This window comes from Lipophrys pholis (assembly GCF_963383615.2).
Source record: "Lipophrys pholis genome assembly, chromosome: 21".
NCBI classification, from domain to species: domain Eukaryota; kingdom Metazoa; phylum Chordata; class Actinopteri; order Blenniiformes; family Blenniidae; genus Lipophrys; species Lipophrys pholis.
In genome coordinates, this window is record NC_137649.1 from 20,688,903 (window position 1) to 20,709,616 (window position 20,714).

Consider the following 20,714-nt stretch of genomic DNA (forward strand, 5'->3'; position numbering starts at 1 on the left):
AATGCGAGTGCACGCTGAGCGCTTTGAAAGCCACACGAGTAAGTCAACACGTCTGATCCTTGCTGTGGGTTCTGTCTTTGGCCCGTGAAAGAGGCATTTTCCAAAGGTCTCTACAACAGCCAATGTCAAAATGAAGTACTTAATGCACCTTGTTCGATTAAAAAAAAATAATAATTACCTCCTGGCCATGGGAGTGAGTGTACGGTCCTGCAAAGTTTATTTAATTTTTTTTTCTCGTCCCTTCACTTGCTCTTACACAACTTCAGTTTGCGTCTATGTGTTTAGCTCTTTCTCCGACTTACAGTATGCAGCCATGCATATACATATCTGAGCCTAACTGGTGAGATTTCATGTGCCGGTGTCGGAGCAGTTTTGTAGCTTCGGAGCCTTGGGAAGCATGCTAAATTAATCCTTTTTCATCTGAAGCTGCAACACGCTCGTATTGTGCCGGCTGTGGAAAACGCCTGCGTCTATGATATTTTTTCTCCTTTTTCTTTAATTTTGAATATATTTCCACCTTCTCAACAATGTCGCTCTATTCACTCCTCATCTCAGCTTTGTTTCGATTGTCTTTCAACACTTATCTGCCTCCCCAATGCTGAATCTTATTTGAATTGAGCGGAATAATGGGGTTTGATATCTTCGGCATCATCAAACGTGTCACGTGTTATTTTTGTTCCTCCCCCGAGCTTCGTGCTTCAGTTGTGGAAACAATGCAGCACTGCGACACGGAAAAAGGTTTTATCTTCTTATTTATTTATTTTTTTTACCTTAAAATGAACTCATGTGAATTTAACTTATTTGCCTCTATCTCCATTTGAAGCTCCTGAGTGATCGGAGGTCACTCAGATTGAATTTGAATTGCCAGCTGTGGTATTTTCCCCTGAACACAAGCAGGAGAAAAAAAGGAAACGGAAAAAAAAAATAAAAAACTGAGTGAACGTCCTCTCATCCGACAGAGGAGATTTGAGTTTCCTGCCATTAAAGATGGTGTTTCTAGCCCACGGCGCCAGAAGACAAGACTCATGGCGAGCTGACAGTCGGCCTCCTGTGCGGGAACACTGTGCCGGCAGACCCTGACGCAACTCGGCTGCACAGATTCACACAGCGTGCGGAAAAGAACAAGGCGTCGAGGTTGTAGATGGATGGAGTAGGAGAGAGAGAGAGAGAGAGAGAGAGAGAGAGAGAGAGAGAGAGAGAGAGAGAGAGAGAGAGAGAGAGAGATGGAGAGACAGAGAGAGAGAAGGCTTTAGAAACTGTTGATTGAATGGTGGAAAATGCCAGCGACGAGGGAGCGGCAGAGAGCGATGGAGATTTGTTTGACAATGTTTACCCAGGAGAAGAACAGATCCTCCTGCACTTTAAAACGATCTGCTCGTTTCGGTTTTTTCGCTGCTTGGAAGCGTTACGCCGCCGCTCCCTAATCCCCATTTGTAATTAAATGTGTGCTTAGGAACTGCGCTGGGTTATGTAAACCCAGACTCTCATTGTGGCACTCTATGCAGAAGAGGAAGGATGTGGGAATGCATCCGTCTCCCTCCCCTCATCTCGTTCCCCTCTCTATATCTTGTGTCTCATTTCATTTGCTGTCTTGTTGTTTTTGTGTTTTTTTCTTCTTCCCCTTCTCCACAGTTGCACGCAAACCTCTACCTCTTTCTCGTGTTTGGTTCTTCTACTCGCTCTCTCCTTTTTTTGCACACATATAGAGATACAGAGGAAAGGGAGAAGGGGAGAACACACGGAGGAAATCAAGCCTTCAGTGTTCGGCCATCTGAGAAATTAACAAGTCTCAAAACCTCTCCTGCCAGACGAGACGGTGATTCCCATAGAGGCCAACTGATTTTTAAGATATAAAAAAAAAAAGTGAAAAAAGTGGAGCATACCATGGATACAATGTCTCCTCATAAGAGCTTAGATTAGTCTTTCAAACAGCATGAGTTTTGCATTGTCTAGTAGTCCACTCATTCATTTTCGGATAATGTCAGTTTTTCTCTTATAGACTTATTGAGGTGTGGTCTCAGGTTCCTCGGCTCTCATTTTGTTAGTTTTCCACCCTTCTCATCTCCTAACAAGTCCAATGAGAAGCTGATGTCAGCAGCAGCTGCAGTCTTGGCCTCTGCTGCCCCCCTATGGCGCCGTGGTTCATCCATCTCCGTCTGTTTGAGTGTGCAAGATTAAAAAAAAAAAATTTTTTGGAACTGATGATTCACTTTGCTTGTTAGAAAGTTTGTGAGGCGAGGTTCGCTTCAACACATGCTGGTGTCCACCCACAGTGTCAACATGAGCATCAGGCCACTACAGGGGAGTCTTGTGACGGTACCTGCTACTGCTGTACATTACGTTTACAGACTCAAACACCAAACAGGAGGCTCTGCGGGAGGTATTTTTCTTTTCCTTTTTTTCCCCAGTAGTTGAACATGTTTGAGTTGCTGAAAGTAATTCAGATAAGAATTTTCTTGGCACTAGTGTATAAACTGAAGTGTTAGACCCGCCCATAAGAAAAATCCGGGGTTCATGGGGGGTGCTTTTTTAGTGCATTGATTTTAAAAAATATACTAGTCTTTATTGTAACACAACAGTGCAATTAAATTCTGCAGCCAAAACACATAACATCTGTTTATATGAGACGACAAATAATGTGTTTAAGAGTATCATAAACAATAACTGTAGAGGGAAGCTGATTATTATTTTATGGAAACACATATTTTCCCAGAAGCCAAGAGCAATGGAGACAACTTGAAATAGCAGTGGGTTTGAGAAAAAAAAAACAAGTTTGACAATCTATCACTCAAATCTCTGACATTCACACTCTGCTGTTCTTTTTCGCTAATAAAGTGTGTAAAATCATCACGCTGTGATCTGAAGAGCTCCCTGAAAACTCCAGGCGAAACTTTGTTGGTGCCTTTGAGCTGTGCGGAGGGTTTCAAAACACCACCAAACTCTGAAGAAAAAATTAAATCTGAAAGTGCAGAACAATTCAGCAAAAGGCGTGAATCTCATCACAGTATCTGGAGGTAGTTCTTATAATTGTTGATGTCACAGTGAGAGTGCCTGCGATTTGAAAGAGGTTGCACTAATTAAACCAGCATTGTCTCTTTTGTTCTTGTCACGGAAAAAGCTTTTTTATTGCCGTTCCTCTCATGAAAGTCAATTCAGTGCAATTACTTTCTAACTATGAGCACTAACTCTTCTTACAGTCTCTATGTGACTGTTAGCGACCATGTAAATGCAGCAGTTATTGTTGTCTCAACTTCACTCCAGTGAACAAATGAGTAATAGCTGTTAATGCTTGTGAAAAACTGCACTTAATGTTATTTTGTACTTCTGACACTATGCAAGGTCAGTCCATTTTAATGATAATTTATGTATGACAATTAGTTTTTAGCTCCATGTGGTTTTTAATGATTATTTATGAATGAGACTATGTTTTCAGCTGGGGTTGTTTTTAAAGTGCTGTTGAAATAAAGTTAGAGAAAGATAAAGATTGCAGGAAGCGTTTTACTGAAAATAACACTGAGAACCAATTGTCTTTCAGTGCTCGCATGTGGACAACTTGGCAGTTTGAAATCTACAGTACTTCCAGGGTGTTTTCACACTGGCTCTTTTGAAATTGACCCAGTTTTGTTTTTTTGTATGACATTTCTAGCACCTGCTGCGCCACAGCTGGTTCGGAAAGGTGGTCTTGGTACTTTCCATACATCACAAGCTCAGTGCAGAAAAGGTCTCCCAGCAGTCTAAACCTATAGCAACTTTACTCAAAAATGTTCCAGGGTGGCCTGAAGCAGCCCTAACTACTAGCTTTATTGAAGTAAGCCGTTTTATCTGAGTTCAGGACCAGAAGATTGCCGTTCATTCGGGATAAGTAGATTTGTGTATCATCTGCATAGCAATGGAAGTTAACAGAGTGTTTTCTGATAATACTGCCTGTATGTGTGATGGGAAGAGTATAGGTCCGAAGACAGAACCTTGTGGAACTCCATGTTTAACTTGTTTTTGAGCTGAAGAGTGGATCATGTCTGATACATACGATGGAAACCAGTCTAGTGCTGTACCTTTAATCCCAATGATATGTTCCAGTCTCTGTCGTAGGATGTTATGATCAGTAGTATCAAATCCAGCAAAGATATCTAACCGTAAAATAACAGAGGCCAGTCCTTCGGTTTCAATGACTTTGGGGAACACATGCATCATAAAAGTCCCCAGAAATTAGTGTAGAATATATATTTTCAAAAAACAACCTCAATATGTGAATGTATATTGCAAAACTAAAAGACATGATGCACCACATTGTCAGCAGTCATGGCAACTTGTTATCAATTTATGAATCAACATATTGAAAATCATCCATTCACATTTTGGTCCAAATTATTCTGCACCAACAGATGTGACCATATATTCCAAAACATTTGGCTTCATGTTTGAGAAATTGATAAGTTGGTTAAGGAATGAAACAACACATAACATAACCAACCTACCTGTCTGACTAGTATCCTCGTTGCAGTGTCATAAAAATGGATGTGCATGTCTTAGCTATATCCATTCTGCCATGATATATACAAGACACAGTAAAAGGTGGCACAGCCGTGCAATTTTCAGCATTTATGGGAGAATGTGTTCCCCCTTCAGGGGTCAGGACGTCAGATCATGTGACCCCGCATGTTTTGACTTGGCACAAGTTGTTCGATGGATGAACATCCTAATGCAACCTGAGCAGATGGAGGTCCGAGGCCTCGCTCGGGGACCTCCAGCAGCAACCCGCCGGCAGTGGGATTCAAACCAGGAAATATCTGGTGACAAGCTCGCATTGCGTCCCTCACCTTTAGGCCACCGCTGCCCTACTTTAAAGCCTATATGTCAGAGAAAATTACTTATAGCAAATGATTATTGGACGACTAAACTAGTTGCCCTTTACTTTGCCTTGTATCGACTAATCAATGAGTCACTTCATCGCGGCTTTTTTCACAGCTCCTGCCAATACTGAACGTACCTGCCCCACACGCAGTCGCTCCCCGCGCCGCCGCACTCCTCATCTGCTATCTCACAAACTTATGAAATTGATCTTTGCATTTTTCTCTATCTCACCTGTCCAAACACATTAAGTACCTTTTACCGATGTGTTTTTGCCCAACCTTTGCCAGCGGAATTCTCCGTCAAGTTGGGGAAAAAGCTCAGCGAGGGCAAAAACCATAAATCAAACGGTACCTTATCAAGAAATCCTCCCAGCAGAGACCCACAAAGGACTGCAGCACACCTTGTAAACATGGTCTTGTTTTTGCGAAGTTTGTAGAGAGAGAGATTACGGGTCTTAAAAGTTTCCTGAACTGTTTTCGGAGGAGTGATAAAACTGCAGTGACCATTTATCCACAATTAGTTTCTATTTATTAGGTGCTATTTGGGATATTTAGGAAATCTCTTGTGACCATGATGCAGAAATAAAGTAAGAATCAAGTGTTTGCTGTAAAACAAATTAGGCAAATGTTTGCTGGTCAGACAGATCCTCTATTTAGTCTTTTCATGTGCGATGGAAACTACTAACAAATAACCATTATATCCTTAATTTTGCCACTAAGTCCCTTAAACGAATGTCGGTTGTTCTGCAAAATGTTGCCAAGAGTCACGTTGACACAAGTGATAAGCAGGAATGAAAACTTCCCCAACAGAAAAGGTGACATATATTCTATTCAATTCAAAGTTATTTGGATGCGACCAAATACAACACGGTCATGTCAGGTGATTTTTATAGTGGAAAAGCCAACAATTCCACATGAGAGTGAGGAAGGAAAGAAGCTCAGTGTCAGTCTCCCAGCAGTCTAAACCTACGGCACCATCACTAGAAAACGGTCCAGACTCATGGTGGATCGGACACTTTAAAATTAGAGCATCTATAGAAGACCTGGGCAAACTTTTTTTTGGCATCAATGTGTTTCTTTTTAGTAAATCAGGGATTGTAACAGTCTTCCACAGTCTTTCTTAGAAGCAATCTAGACGCGCTCAATGAACAAAACCCAACTGGGAGCTACTCTATTAAAAACTTTTCTATAAGTCCTCTCTCTAATGAGACTCTTTATAACATTTGTTCACAATAAGGTTCCCCTCTTGAATTACCTTCATAGTCTAAGTAAGTCAAGCACGTTTCTCTAGCGTGACCTTCGGCTTGACTTGAGCGGCGCTCTGTTGTTACTGAGAATCGGTCAAGAGTGACGTCTTTTTTTCCCCTCCAAGCCGCCGTTTTGTCAGCTGGTGTTCAACACTGCGGAATTTGTGTGGATATTTCCGTTCAGTGTGCAGACATTCACTCAGCAGGAATTGTCACCCTGATAAATCACCTCAAAGCTGTTATTAATCATAACTGCAACATCCTTCAGGTCAAATATAGCCGCTTGGCTTTGAATAATGCATCATAGGTTGGCTTTAGCTCGCAGAGAGGCAGGTGAGGAATGCCATGCAATGACTTATAGCAGTGGTGGATATGAGCCAACAACACTGCTGGAAGGATTCAGTCACCACGATGTTCCTGCCCCAGAATCCAGCCTGAATAAATAGCACAGGACGGCATACTTCAGTGGATCAGACTTTCAATTTGATGTGCACACAATTGTGTCGGACACCAGTGTTATCCATCGCATGTTAATAAAGCCCTGCAGATTTACCTCATCCTTGAGTAAAGCCTGTTCAATATGTCTGATGCACAAAACCGCTTACTGATTCATATTGACTGTTCCGATAGATTCATCTCGACCTGCTTAGAGTGAGTATGACGGAATATTTGTTAATCCCCCGCGAGTGCGCTGACCCCCTCCTTCGTTTTTGCCAACAGGGGAGCAGGAGTGTTATTGTTCAAAGTGCCGAGCATATTCTAACTTTTTTGTTTTTGGCCTCTTTCACACGTTTTCAAGTTAAAATGCAAATCTTTTGTTCCAATTGACTGCCAATACCTTTCAATGTTATAATTTTATTAGATAAGTTCTGCGGTTTTCTTTCCAAAATATCCAAAACCTTGTATTGAAACTCAAGCATTCAGCCAACAAGCTGAAAAGTCTGGGTTTTCTTTCCCTAATTAGAAATACATTTAAAAAGTTCAAGTCAAGTTTTCTTCTTCTCTACTGGGAACATGGTGGAAAATGTAAATTTTGTCATTGAAGCAACCAGCAAATTTTATTAATGTGAGCTCAAGGCTGCTGTAAGATGTTAGTGACATTGAGCTGTTGGATCAACACCCACACACACAAAAAAAAACAAAAAAAAAAAAAACCTTCGTGATATTTTAAGGCCGCTTTGTGCTTTGGGGGCATGCTAATATTGGCTATCACGCTGCCAGGCATACTTAGAGTAAATTGAAATAGGAAGGATTGAAGTCCCTGGTGCTTCACATACACTTTGTGCCTCTGTGTATCAGCCGACTAAGAGCCTCATAAACCATCAGACTTGAAATAATATAATTTTCCTGATGCACACAGTGTAATAACATGTTTTTTCCCCCTAATATTTTTAAAACAAGTGTCTTACTCAAGTGCTTTTCTCTCACAGGGGGGTTGGATTATTTGACTGGAGTCTGATTTTAAGAGTACACTGGAGTCCGTCGGGATATTTTTGGTCGTTTTGATAGTCTTGTGTTGTAGCGGCGGTTTGTACCCGCGTGCGTTTCTCCACAGCGAATCACGTGCTGAGGATTATTGTGCCTCTACTTTTGAGTGCAGGCTTTTTTCTTTTTTCTTTCCTCAGTGTGTGTGTGTGTGTGTGTGTGTGTGGGTGTGGGTGTGGGTGTGGGTGTGGGTGTGTGTGTGTGTAGGCAAACACTGCACAAAGACACAGAGAAAAAAGGACACTGTGATACACACTTAGTGCCGGTAAGATTCCTTATCAGCGTCCTTATCCTTGCTGTCAGGTTGAGGATATGATTTTTGAACTTTAAAGAGTGTTGACAGCAGGCTCTGAAATGTGTGTGTGCACGTGCATGTGTGTATGTGGGGAAAAGAGTTGACAGGCATTCACATAAAAAATAAATAAATAAATATAAAAAAAAACACCGCAATGACAGTCAGGCCCTCGTTGAACTGTTTATCGAAACAAAGGCTTGTCAGTCCGTCAAGGGAAAAAAAAAGAAAAATAAGATTAGATAATCCTACAAAGTTACTGCCAAGACGAGTGAATAATGGGAACACAGACGAAGAAAATGGAGAGAAAGAAAACAGATTGAAAGGCAGTAAAGTGTGTGTGTTTGTGTGTGTGTGCGCGCTGTGATTTTACTCCCCTTGTGCTACACATTGAATATCAGTGAAACTTCTCACTTAATAGCTTTTCCTCCTCCTCCTCCTCCTCCTCCTCCTCCTCCATCTTCTGCTTCAGTTGGACTGCTAATTATGTACAGAGCGGATCTGTCTGGAAAAAACACACACACACACACACACACACACACACACACACACACACACACACACACACACACACACACACACACACACACACACACACACACACACACACACACACACACACACACACACACAGACAAGTAGCAACTTAATTACCATCTGAAATGACATCCTCAATGCTGCTGATATCTCCCTTAAGAAATCCCAAATTGCAGAGAAGCATGCATCACAGCTCCGACGGTGTGTGTTCAGAGAAGTCGCAAACACAGTCCCTCAGCGAAGTGCAGTCACCTGCTGTATCTTACACATTATTAGTCTGACATTGGCGCTGATTGATTTCGCATTGTGAGACCAAGACCGACGTTTATCCCGTCACAAACGTGAAGTGATGTTCGCTCCAGCTCTTCTGCAGCTTTTGCCCCCTCACACATTTAGCAGTGCTATAGTGGCGCAAACTACTCTAGGACGCCGGTATGTTAGACAAGATGAACCACCGGCTGGAAACCTAAGGTTAAGGTAACATTTTCAAGTGAAAAACGGAAGACTTGCGTTGCACTTTTGGGGTTCACTTCCACAACAATGGGGCTCAGAGCGACGGAAAACGCAACATTGGTAGATTAATATATCTTTATTGGAAAAATGTTCAGAAAAAACAAAACTCAAAAAAAAGAAAAGTATTTAAAAGACTCAGCAAATGTTGATGTGTACTAATCTGGATTTACATGTTCGAAAGGAGGCAGGAAGATCTCGTTCATCGCTGACAACTGTGGTTTCTGAAATCTGAGCCGAGGCTGGCGTTAAACTACCATCAAACTACTTCGGGTGCAGAACTCCACCGTCTCTCCAGCTCATCTTGAAACTTGTAATGGGATTAAATGCACTCACCTTTACAAAAGTCTTTCCTCCGTGCGTGACCTAGATAAAAGCGATAAAGCTACAAGCTGGAAAGTTTCAGGAGCTTGCGTACAATATTGTCAAGGCTGTAAAGGGACGAGCTGGTGTTCGGCCGGATGATGTGACTTCCCCAAGAAGCCCCCGGAGTCTCATTTAGCCACTTGTTGGCATTCACCTTTTTCCGACTCATAAAAACTGGAAAAAAATGAGAAGGGCAGTTTCAGATATTTTTTACACGGTACAATAAAACTTACATATAGTTTTAGCTCATGCTTAACACTGACCTTTTTTTTTTCTTGGCATTTAATCAAAAGTATCTTTAAAATTACAGACTTCAGGTCAAGGGAAGTGAAAGTACTAGAAGGCTAACTTAATGCGGAAACAATTAGATATAGATTAGTGTAGCATTCAAGACATTCAGACATGTTATGAACAAAGTTTTTGCCAATTTCAACAATTGAGCCTCCGTCAATATCCTCAGCCTACTGCAAGCATGCACACACTCTTACAGGCTGTAGATTTACACCTAAACAATATAACTTTACATGGACATGACTCCAGATATACGGCCACCTTTAACTTTCTAGCCGACATAAAACAACAGACGCAGAGATCCCACTGCTGTTGTAGCCATGTTGTTGTGCTCCCTGTAATTCATAGCAATACATTTTTGTGAGGACAGTGCCATTATAACTCATGACTTGCCCAGAAACCCAAGATCCGATCTGGATTTAAAGCACAATATTTCTTCGATTCTGAATGATTCCAACTTGTACCCAATTGGAAACACCAGCCCGATAGGAAACCATCCTCAAAAGTGAGCACAGCAAATAGGATCAATCAATGTGAGGCTTTTTATTGTCTGAACCTGTCAATCCAAACACAAGATTGAGTGAGCGTGGAAATTTAAATAGGGGCATTTTCGAAAAAGACAGACCGTTTGTTCCCAAATCTCACAAGTGAGTCACATTGAAATGTTCCTGGAACAAAAGGTAGAGTGCTGCAGAGCTGCAGGCAGACCACCAGTAAGAACCTGGAAAAGGAGGACACCACTGAGGGGAATAAAGAGTCGATGACCAGCGGAGCCACAGCTGCAGCAGTTTGTGCAACAATTCACTTCTTTTTTTCTTTTTTTTTTCTCCACAGAAATACAGTGCCTGAATAAAAACTAAGGACAGTTTGGCCAACTAACGTCACTGTCAAATAAACAAAAGTGTTGATTAGGTCTAGTCAACCAGCTGATAAAAGGCAAAATCCTCAGAAAAATCAGTGTTTTCATTTGACAAAGTTAAGTGGAAGCAGATCTTGACATCTTTATCATGATGAACTGAGTTATATTCTCAGTCCAGATGGGATCACAGCGTCTCTGGATAAATGATATCATATTAGCTTGAGTCCAGTGGCGTAGTGATTCCTAGAGAAGTGTGTGTGTATACGCGCGATTTTTGGTTTTTGTAAAAGCAGCAAATAAATGCCGTTGTCCCTCCATAATATTTGGTCATTGTCACATAATTTCGATATAATTTATTAGTTAGCAGTATTTGCCTCGTAATGACCGGCCCTACTCTGCCTCTCTTGACTCATGCATTAAGTGTGACTAACACCACATTTGGTGCACGCTTATTTCAAAATGTTGCAGTTCAAGGAGGTCACGATTTGCTTCAGTGAAGTGGCATTATGCAATTGTTTGTTTTTTTCTAACAGTGTGGGCTCACCAGCTACCTTGTTTGCATTTTATACATTAAAGTAATACCAACCTGCACTGGCCTGATAGTTCTTTAGCCCTGACTAGTGGTAAGTGGCTGCATGACAATTAAGTGGCCGTGTCCTTGAATAACACTGTTTTAATTGACTAATATTTCAAGCTGGTGATTGTTCAATTATTTAGCTGGCTAATTGTGTAAGAACAGAATTTTATATAGTTGATTATGTATGGGCCCTACCTTCATCTCAAAGGGACTGCCTGGGTGAATAAATGTAAAGAAAACAATCCCCTTAATTCCCTTTTGCTCTGTGGATGTTGCTGCTGTTCTCTCTTCACTTTTTTTTCATGGTAACTGTGTTATTTTATATGTAGTTCTGTTTCAGTTTTTGTGAGTGAAAAGTGATACTGTCCAGTCAATCACATCTCTTCGACCGTCTCTGGAGTGTGAAGTTTATGAGATTTTCTCAGTCTCTGTCTACTGGAACCTGCCACAGTGGCTCTAAATTAAGCAGTTGGGCATCTTCACAACACCCTGCCTTACCTCGCTGTCTGCCGCTCCGGCAGGACGAAAAAAACAAACAAAAAAAACAAGCTGTGAGAATAAACAACGGCAAACATCAGTCGAGTAAAAACTTCCACTTCATTTCAAAGACAATGAAAAGCCATTTACCTGCAGCCAAGCCGCTTCCAGCTGAGGTGGATCAATGCCAGGCAGGCAGGACGGGGACCGCTGTGCCACAGACACAATGCCTTGCACCAAAAACAGACCTCTGCAGTGAGAAAACGGAATGTCTGAAAAGTCAGACATATCGACTGGTTGGTGTTTGTGGATTTCTGTGTCATGTTAGCATGATCACGAAGCGCACTGTTAGCTAGCAGTAGCTGCATAGCAATAACTTGTGCAGCTGATTTCCATGGATATGAATTTTTCAAGTTGTATAAGAATAATCCATCAACCAAAACAAACTTGTGTACTTGCTTTTTCAAGACTAACACCCTGTTTACATGTCATTTATGCATTTTCGTTTCAGAAAAGTTCAGCATTTACACAACAACATTTTTAAAAGTCTTTTCATGGAAACGGCAGAAATGCTGAAACCAGCGTCATTAGCATGGCGGGACTCGAGTTGGTGCCATTGGTTGTTTTTGTTGTGAAACCACACATGTGCACACAGAACCAAATACACTAACAATGACAATGGCGAGTGCAGGGACATTCATTCATGACCCTATGTTGCTTTTACAGTGAATCTCTGGTATAAAACTGCCAGATGATATTCTCCTGGGAGTCATGCCACTGTGGAATAGCGGCTTTTCAGAAAAGTGAGAAATTGTGATGTGGAGAGCGTTTTGGTTTAGGGGGAAGAAGATACCTCAGAATTGGTCAGAAAGCTTCAAGCGCATAAATCCCTCATGACATGCTGGGTGGTCCTCCATTCTTCCAAATAGCCAACTTGTTCAGTGAATGTGTGTTCCTATGTCAGTAGAATGGAGGACGCACACGGTTTAATGGTTAGCTTTTAGCTTTCTTGTCCAGCGTGGACAAGAGCTGCTCCTGCTACCATTTCCAAGATGTTTTTACTTTTGCACATTGACAGCGGAGGTCAAGGTCAGCTTTGAGGCTTCCATAATCCATAGTGCGCAACCAAAAACTACGTTTGTGACCTCTAATGTTTGCAGCTAAATGGAATAGGCCTTTACAAGCAGGTGTGTTCGCCTTGTCCAGTCTATGAAAGAAAAAGAGAGACGGAAAAAAAGTTTGGAGGCAGTAAGAAACTGTCTTGTAAGGATTGACACGTCCACAGTAGTTCAGCAGAGCCCCAAATGTCAAACTCTCGTAGTTGCAGACATCAGAATGGATTTTCAGAAATAGCTATACCTAGGGCGCCATGCCAAGTCTGCTTTAACTCCAGAGTGGTCATCACGCTTTGTTTCACGGGGTACTCTTCATGTCCTGCCCTGTCTCTTTGAGTGTGCCGGGCTGCAGATTGACTCCCTCCACTTTCTTTCTTCTTCCTCCTCCTAGTGGGAGTCTGGGACCTGACCCGCCTCACGAATCAATACGAGCCTCTGTCAGTTAGGAGATTCGTTCGTGCATGCATTGCTGGATGCGTGACTGTGTGTGTTTTTGGTGTTTGTGTGAACAGAGAGGAGAGACAAAGAGGGATGGAACCCGCGCAATTTAAAATTGAGCAGAACAATGGTGAGCCAAGGTTTCATTACCCTCCAGGCTACTGTACCCACACAGTCGACAGCTTGTTCGTGGAATGGATTTTTACAACAGCCCTAAAAGCAACACAGAAATGTGAGATTTTTATAGCGGCGCCGCTGGATGGTGGCACGAACAGGTCGGGTGATTTTACACTGCTCGTGTTTGAATTTTGCATTATGTCACATGAATTTTGACATTTAAGAGAGGTGAAATCCAATACGACTTATAAAACATTACCTTTTGCATGAGTAAACATTCCTCCCCGACAAATCGAACTGGAGAGGCACTTTATTCCGCAGAGGAACACACTAACATGTCGTAGTTTACATATGCAGCCTGTCTCCTCACGTGATTCTCCGAAACCCCTCACCTACAGCCTCAGCGTTTCCCCAGATGCAACGAACGCTGGTGCATTCCTAAGGCCAGGGGGCTATTTCTTTTTCTTTTTTTTTTTCCTTTCCAAAAGCTGAGGTGTCAAAACAGGTATTTCATGGTTGGATACCTTTTTTAATCTGTCTCTCTCTCTCTCCCCAAGAGGCATCCAGTCTGCTGACAGTCTTCCTCTTTCTTTGCCGCACTCGCTGTGATTCTCTGCTTCGTGTTTCGGGACAGAACAGTCTGGCCCCCCAGCCTTGACATATCTGCTCGTTTTGTCTCTATGCAACGACAACATAGTTTGTGTTCGGCCACGCAAGAGGCTTTTATTTTTCCTTCGCACAGTCTTACAGTATTGCTTAATTTGCCTACCTCCGTCCGGATTCTACATTTCCCAAACAAGATCTCCAGATGACAGTAAACGCAGCCGCCTAATAGCTATAGAGGGGAGTTGCCGGGGAGAGGAGGAAGAAGCATGATGATTTAATTTTCTGCACTCTGAGCAGCGTGTGTGCGGCACGGCAGTCTGAGCTCCCAGACACTGGCTTGTCACTCGATGGGTGATGAATACAGCTGCAACCAGGCATGCAGAACGTGTGTGTGTGTGTGTGTGTGTGTGTGTGTGTGTGTGTGTGTGTGTGTGTGTGTGTGTGTGTGTGTGTGTGTGTGTGTGTGTGTGTGTGTGTGTGTGTGTGTGTGTGTGTGTGTGTTCTCTTATAAAATATAAGGAACATGCAAACATTCATGATTCGCTTTTGACAGGAGCTCACTTCTTTTTCTTTGTTCAGTCTATGACTGCGAGTTTACTTTCATAGCACGCACTTTCTTTTATCTTATCGGTGGCTACGTTGGCATAAACAAAACTGTCAGGAGGAGGTGAACCATACGCCATATATTGCCTTATTTTGCGGCGCTATGATAGCATCTATTGTTTGTGCATGCACAGATGGACTGAGGCTCTGTCTTCCCACACTACTGGTGGCTGGTGCCATACGTTAAAGACACATGATGATATATCATATGTCTAAAGCATCAATAAACCCAAAGGAAATGATAAACTGTGAGGTAATTGGCAAAGAAGTCACTGGCATTGTTAATGTTGTAATTCCAATAATGTAATGGAGTCAACTGTCTAACATAAGTGCGTTTTCCGAATCATCAACAAGAGACATAGCAACATATTCCCGAATCTTCTGCACATTTTGATGTGCTTCTGTGTTCTAAACTGTGTGGGACTAGTTACCCAAAGAAAAAACAAAAAACGAAATAAGATAAAAATATATGTAAACGGCCACCGAGGATAGTAATCTTTGTTCCTTGCCACTAAAGCAAGTATAAGAATTAATACGTACAATGATTGAAGGGATAAATATCTAACCATCAAAGTTTTCAGACACTGGACCAATACCATATCAATAACTGTGTTTGACCTGGTTTCACTCAGGACATACATGACTCACACACACATTTCACTGTATTTTGCACCAGAAAGTTTTCGAGAGTTATTGTTTGTGCTTTTGTGAACATATAGACACATTCATCAAATAGACTTTGTGCCACAACAAATATCAACATTGAAGATTAAATGTTCAGGTTATTATGGTACTATTTAACGGTCCGGTCCATTCAAGGGCTGTAGGTAACTTCTGAAGTAAAATGCGTTTGACACTGCTGATGTAGGCGCAACTCAAACAACTGGCAATAAACAATATTGAACACGATATATGCACATATACTCCACAGGAAGTGAGTTTTTGTTGATGAGATGGTGTGCTATTTATGGCCAGGACATGACAACCTCGGTCACAGAATTCCCAAGAAGTTCTCATCGGTCTTCTTCTTTCTGGCTTTAATGCCCAATGCAAACTTGGCACAATATGTACTTGACAACATCGACGAAAAAATGTATTTTGTATCAAGAACAGGCTGTGAACTCTTTCGTGATCAGGTCCCGGGGCCTCGGGCAAATCCCCCGGAAAGACTGGACAAAGTTCATACGGGACAAAAGTTAATCCATCACACACAATCCAACAAATCGTCATTCCCTCCTGTGGGTGTGGAATAGCTGACATTCAGCCTAACAAGCACCTCTTGTGGGAAGAACATGGAGAGTAGCTTTGCAGGCACATGAGGGAACGTACAAACTCAATACTGAAGCAAACTTTGGTTTTCTGTCTGTGCAGCAATGATTCCTATCAATCGTCACTGTGATGCAGAAGTCCCAGGCTGGGCTTGTTATGTCTGAATGTGCCACAGCAGACTGCCCGCCAGACGTAACAGGAAGCTGGTAAAGACGCCACCCTTGATGAATCTTGGAAAACGTCTTGCTCATGACCGACAAATCTGAATACTTTCTACTTCTATGATTTGTTGCATCTTGAATTCTGTTTCATTTGAAGACATTGGAGGTGTGTTTACACGAAAACACAACTTTTTGAAAACAGCTCGCAAAGTGCAACTTTTTAAAAGTGTCAAACTTTGAGACTTTTCTGAAATGCTGCTCAGTAGATGGACAATAACAACAATGGTGGCCCCCAGATTGTCATGACTCCATGTCCATATTCACTTGGGACTTCATGGCTTTATAGTTGAGTTTCGCATTGGAATCCAACTTGGTTGTCAGTCCAGACAAACGTATGTATACTCGCCACGCTCACTACATAGTTTTCAGCGTTTGTGCCATTTTGGTGCAAGTAGACATCGTCTTCAAAATGCTGCTGTTTAAATGTGAAAACATTGTTTTTTCACTTCAAATGTTGTTTCATAAACGCCTGATTTTAAGTGATGTTTAAGTGATGACTCAGAAAATCATTTTGCAGATTCACTGTCAATATTTTTAACCATTTTTTTTTTTTTTTTTGTGTCTGTCTTCTCACAGAGGCCTCCATCCTGTCCTTCGACGGGAGCATGTACATGAAGGTGGTGATTCCCAACGTCATACACACAGAGGCAGAGGACGTCTCCCTCCGCTTCATGTCCCAGCGAGCGTTCGGCTTGCTCATGGCCGCCACGTCCCGCGACTCCGCAGACACTCTGCGGCTTGAGCTGGACAGCGGGAGAGTGAAACTGACGGTCAACCTAGGTATCGTATAAGCCGTCACTGTTGGGTCGCCTTCCTTCATTTTCAGGGGAGGGTAGCCTTACGCCTTTCTGTCTTTTTGTTTTATTTGTTTTGCTTCTTTTCTTTTCTTTTTTTTTTTACATTCTCTTTATTTGCAGATCTAACACATACTAAACCGGCTTTGTAGTTTGTCTTCTTAGTTGCATGGATTGTTTTTTTGACTTGCCTGAACTGTAAGTTTTTTCTGCCTTGACGCTCAGATGTCTTTGTAGATTTTTCTATCCATCAATCTAACATTTAACAAATCTATCCATGCTCTGCAGCACATCTTTTGAACCGATCATACATAGATCATTGCAGTCATACTCATCATTGTGAGCAAATAGATTTTTTTTTTCTTTTTCCTTCGCAAAGGTACGACATTTCACTCTTTGAATAATAGATGGCACTTTTGACACTTGCATTAATTCATAAAGCAACCTTTTAGATTACCTTCTGCCATCTATTCAGAGCTTCAGGATTCTACCTGTGAGTGCTGCACAGACAGTCGGATTGTGTGTTTTTTCTTTTTTCTTTATTTTCTTTTTTTCTTTCTTTCTCTTCATGGTAGCAGGTTCATGTCTCTCTCCGTCCATTAGTTACCCTTGGCCTAGCCAGCATCTCCCATGCCTTGTTCAAAGATGGCACTCACCCCTTCAAAGGCCCAAAGCCTGCGGCCCGTCTGGCAAACAGCCCGATGCCACAGCACCCAGCGCGCCTGCAGATGGTGGCACGAGCGGCACATTTAAGTAGAGTACCCACATTTATACCAGCGAGCCCGGAATAGGGACTTTCCTCTGAGGTTCCATACAAAGTGCCCCAACCTAACGCATCAATCATAGTATGCGATGTGCTCGCTTTAGCACAGCTGCTACAAACATCTGTAGTTCCACGTTTCCTGTGATGTTTGTTATTCCCCTAAAAGAAATCTAAGAAATCTCTGTACGTATCTTTTCAAATCATTTTTTTTTAGATGGCTCAGGGTCGCCTTAGAGGCTTCTGTACGCTGTTGATGCTGCGTGGCACGAGGCTGTTTGCTTCCACTTTTCTGTTGCGGTTGACGGCACATGACCAGCGCTGGGCACATGGATTTCAACCTGCACCCGGCAAACACAAGCTCAGCGATCACAGCTGTAGTTCTCACTGAGACTTTGTCGTCTTCCACGATGATGATATCAATCGTATCCATTCGCAGACTGCCCAAACTACTGTATATCTTGGCTCAAGTTGCTGGGTTGCAAAAATCGATGTGGCCAACAAATCGCAAGCGGCCATTTTGTTACTTATTTTGGTCAAATATGTAGTTTGAAGTCAAACTCAGTCAAAAAAACAACAAAAAAAAAACCCCAGTGTGAGCACTTTCCCTGGGATTAAAACACTTGGCACCGATTATTATGCTCTCCTTAAAATGGCCGCTAGCGTCATGTGACCGTCCCCAGAAGGTGGCCTTTTTTATGCTCTTGGATGTCTGCAGCTGTAACCTTGAAGGATGCGATTTCATCTGTCACTTATTCTCCCCTCCCCATCTAGACTGTGTCAGGATAAACTGTAACACCAGTAAGTCAACATTCTTCTTCTGCAGCCTTCTTCCTTCAATCGATGTTTGATTATAGCCTGTAGCTGTAAGAGCAGCAATGTGTGAATGCGGGGGACTGATAAGAGGATTTCTCAGATAACAGGGGGGGAAGTTATAGCGATAGATCATAGTTATGCTAATCTGAATTAATGTACTCTATATATTTTAAATGGCCTTTTTCTTTCTTTTTTTTTCCCTAAAAGTAATTCAGGCAACTACTAAGACTTTTTTTTTCTAAATGTTTACACTGTCAGACTCTGTAGGCTCCACTGTTTTCTCAATTACGTTGTATTATATTGCTGTGTCTCTCTTGCCTTGCCTGTTTCTCGTCTTTGCTCTAACGTTTACTGCAGTATATAGGCCCTTAATGTGATATACACAAGCTGTTAGAGGACTCGCTGTTACTCATGAAAAGGACTCTTATTCTTCATTATTGTTAAAGCTCTTATAGCCAGAAGAAAACAGGACATTTGTGTGTTAATCTAGACGTGAGGTTTTGTGCTGTAGAGGCATCCTATTTTTATTTTTAGCGTGTGCAATTATCACCGACGCTTATGAGTTGTTGTTTTCTTTGATAATTTTTCACACCATGGTTGGATCCGACTGAATAGTTTGATTAAACAAGAGACAGTCAGACCTCATTTGAATAACCCTTCAAGTGAAAATGCATAATTTTTGTGTTTTAGAAAAGTTTCCAAAAAGTTGCCTTTTCAGTGGCTCCGAGCACCGTCGTCGTATAAACGGGGCCTAAATTGCTATCTCCGTTGCTCTCATGCAGCTGGGAAAGTCCTATTTCCCTGTTCCCGAGACAAGAACAAACATGCAACTAGTCAGCCCAATGACAATGAAACGAAACTGACGTTACATCCCAAAAAACAATGCATGATGGAAAATATGCATGTGATACAAGGAGAAGTTTCTTCTACGTATTTAAAAAAAAAATTAAAAAGATATATATATATATAAATAGCACGTTTCTGTTGCTAGAAAAGTTCACAGACTCTTTTCACTCACTTGCAATTGGGTTTGTTTGTTTTGGTGCACGTGCAGATTCACAAACAATATTGTGTCTCAGCGTTTTTACTTGGAAAACTACTGGAAAAATTTTTTTCCACTTCCAACTCACTCATGAATTCATGGTGCATTCAGAAGGAGCTGGGCAGTGAGAAAGGTCCTACTTTGCAGCGTGAAAAATGCATGAGCGCAATTAAACTGCTCCCAGAAGCAAGGTTTGACGTCACTGGAAATAGTATAGCGGGACTGGTGAATAAAACGTAGTCGCTTCACGTACAAAGGAGTTATTTTTAGCTTATTGCTCGTACTCATAGACATAAATTACCACTATACTGCTACTACTTCAGGAGGAAGCAAAAACAAACAGAAATAGGAAAAACCTTGCTGTTTGTAACCATAACACCTCTTGTAATGATTGTTATATATGTGAAAGACAGCAAACAAAGCAACTGCTGTACAGCAAATGTGTATAATGATGTGTAAACCAACTGAACTTGTGACTTTGGGACAAAGTTTCAGCCTTAATGAACTGAGTAACTCTTTTGCAAAAATCGTGCTGTTTTACACAAAGTGGCTTTGTACAATTTATTGTAATAATAAAGTATCTGTAGGCAATGGAAAATTAATGTTATGCTGAAAAGTTGAGCTAAAAACTTGTGTTGTTTAGTTTTGTTAGTGGAAACTGAATGGAAGATTAAATGAGAAGATAATAGTGGTAATTTTTTTGGCTGGCAAGACTAAATTACTTCACACTTTCAGTCTAAATATTAGTGCATCTAATCTCAGCCGTGCTGCTATTTACTGCAGCAGCAGGGATGTTATTAAAGTTAATTTAACTTATAGCACACTATTGATCGTGACGTCGCACCAGCTTGCATAAAAGTGATAACCGGACTGGTGCATTTTTAATTAGGAGGTACAGTAGATGTTCATCAATTTCCGTATGGTGACGCTCAAATCAATTTCAATTTGGTGAAGCTCCAGTAAGTGAGGCTTAATCTGTCTCACCACCTTTTACATTAAAAACAGCACATTCACACTCCGTCCGCACTATAAATCAGCAAATTAAGAATTCTGATCCCGCTGCCGAAGAAATCCCTCCGGCTGACTGAAAACAACACACCCTGCTTGGATTGAACAGCTGCTTTCACAAAGCATCATGCAGCACAGTGAGGCTGAGCCTCCCTCAACTTCTTATAGACTCACTGAGCTTGGAGCGCCCTCTAGTGTTTGATTTATTTAACAGTAGAAAGTCTCCATCCAGTGTTGAAGTCCACATTAAGGCTGAGCTGAAATATTTAAGGATGTAATTCATTATGTGTTAATTATGTGTTATACATTTTATAAAAACGCATGATAAAATCAAATTATTAATTCAGTTATCAAAAAGTAGAAAATAAGGAATGTTAACGAATAATAATGTGAATTTGCAGTTACAGACACATGACAGACACAAACTGTAGATT

General features: G+C 41.5%; 1 protein-coding gene across 8 annotated transcripts in view; it reads left to right on the top strand.

The window, feature by feature from the left end:
* The window catches only part of nrxn3b (neurexin 3b), a 344,889-nt gene that overhangs the window by 123,084 nt on the left and 201,091 nt on the right, over positions 1-20,714 (top strand). For 6 of the 8 annotated variants that reach the window (XM_080490434.1, XM_080490435.1, XM_080490438.1 and 3 more), the window contains 2 exons: positions 16,437-16,640; positions 18,189-18,215. In XM_080490434.1, coding sequence (XP_080346560.1) covers positions 16,437-16,640; positions 18,189-18,215 — 231 coding nt within the window. The remainder of the gene's footprint in view (positions 1-16,436; positions 16,641-18,188; positions 18,216-20,714) is intronic. The other 2 variants (XM_080490436.1, XM_080490441.1) reach the window with 1 other exon arrangement.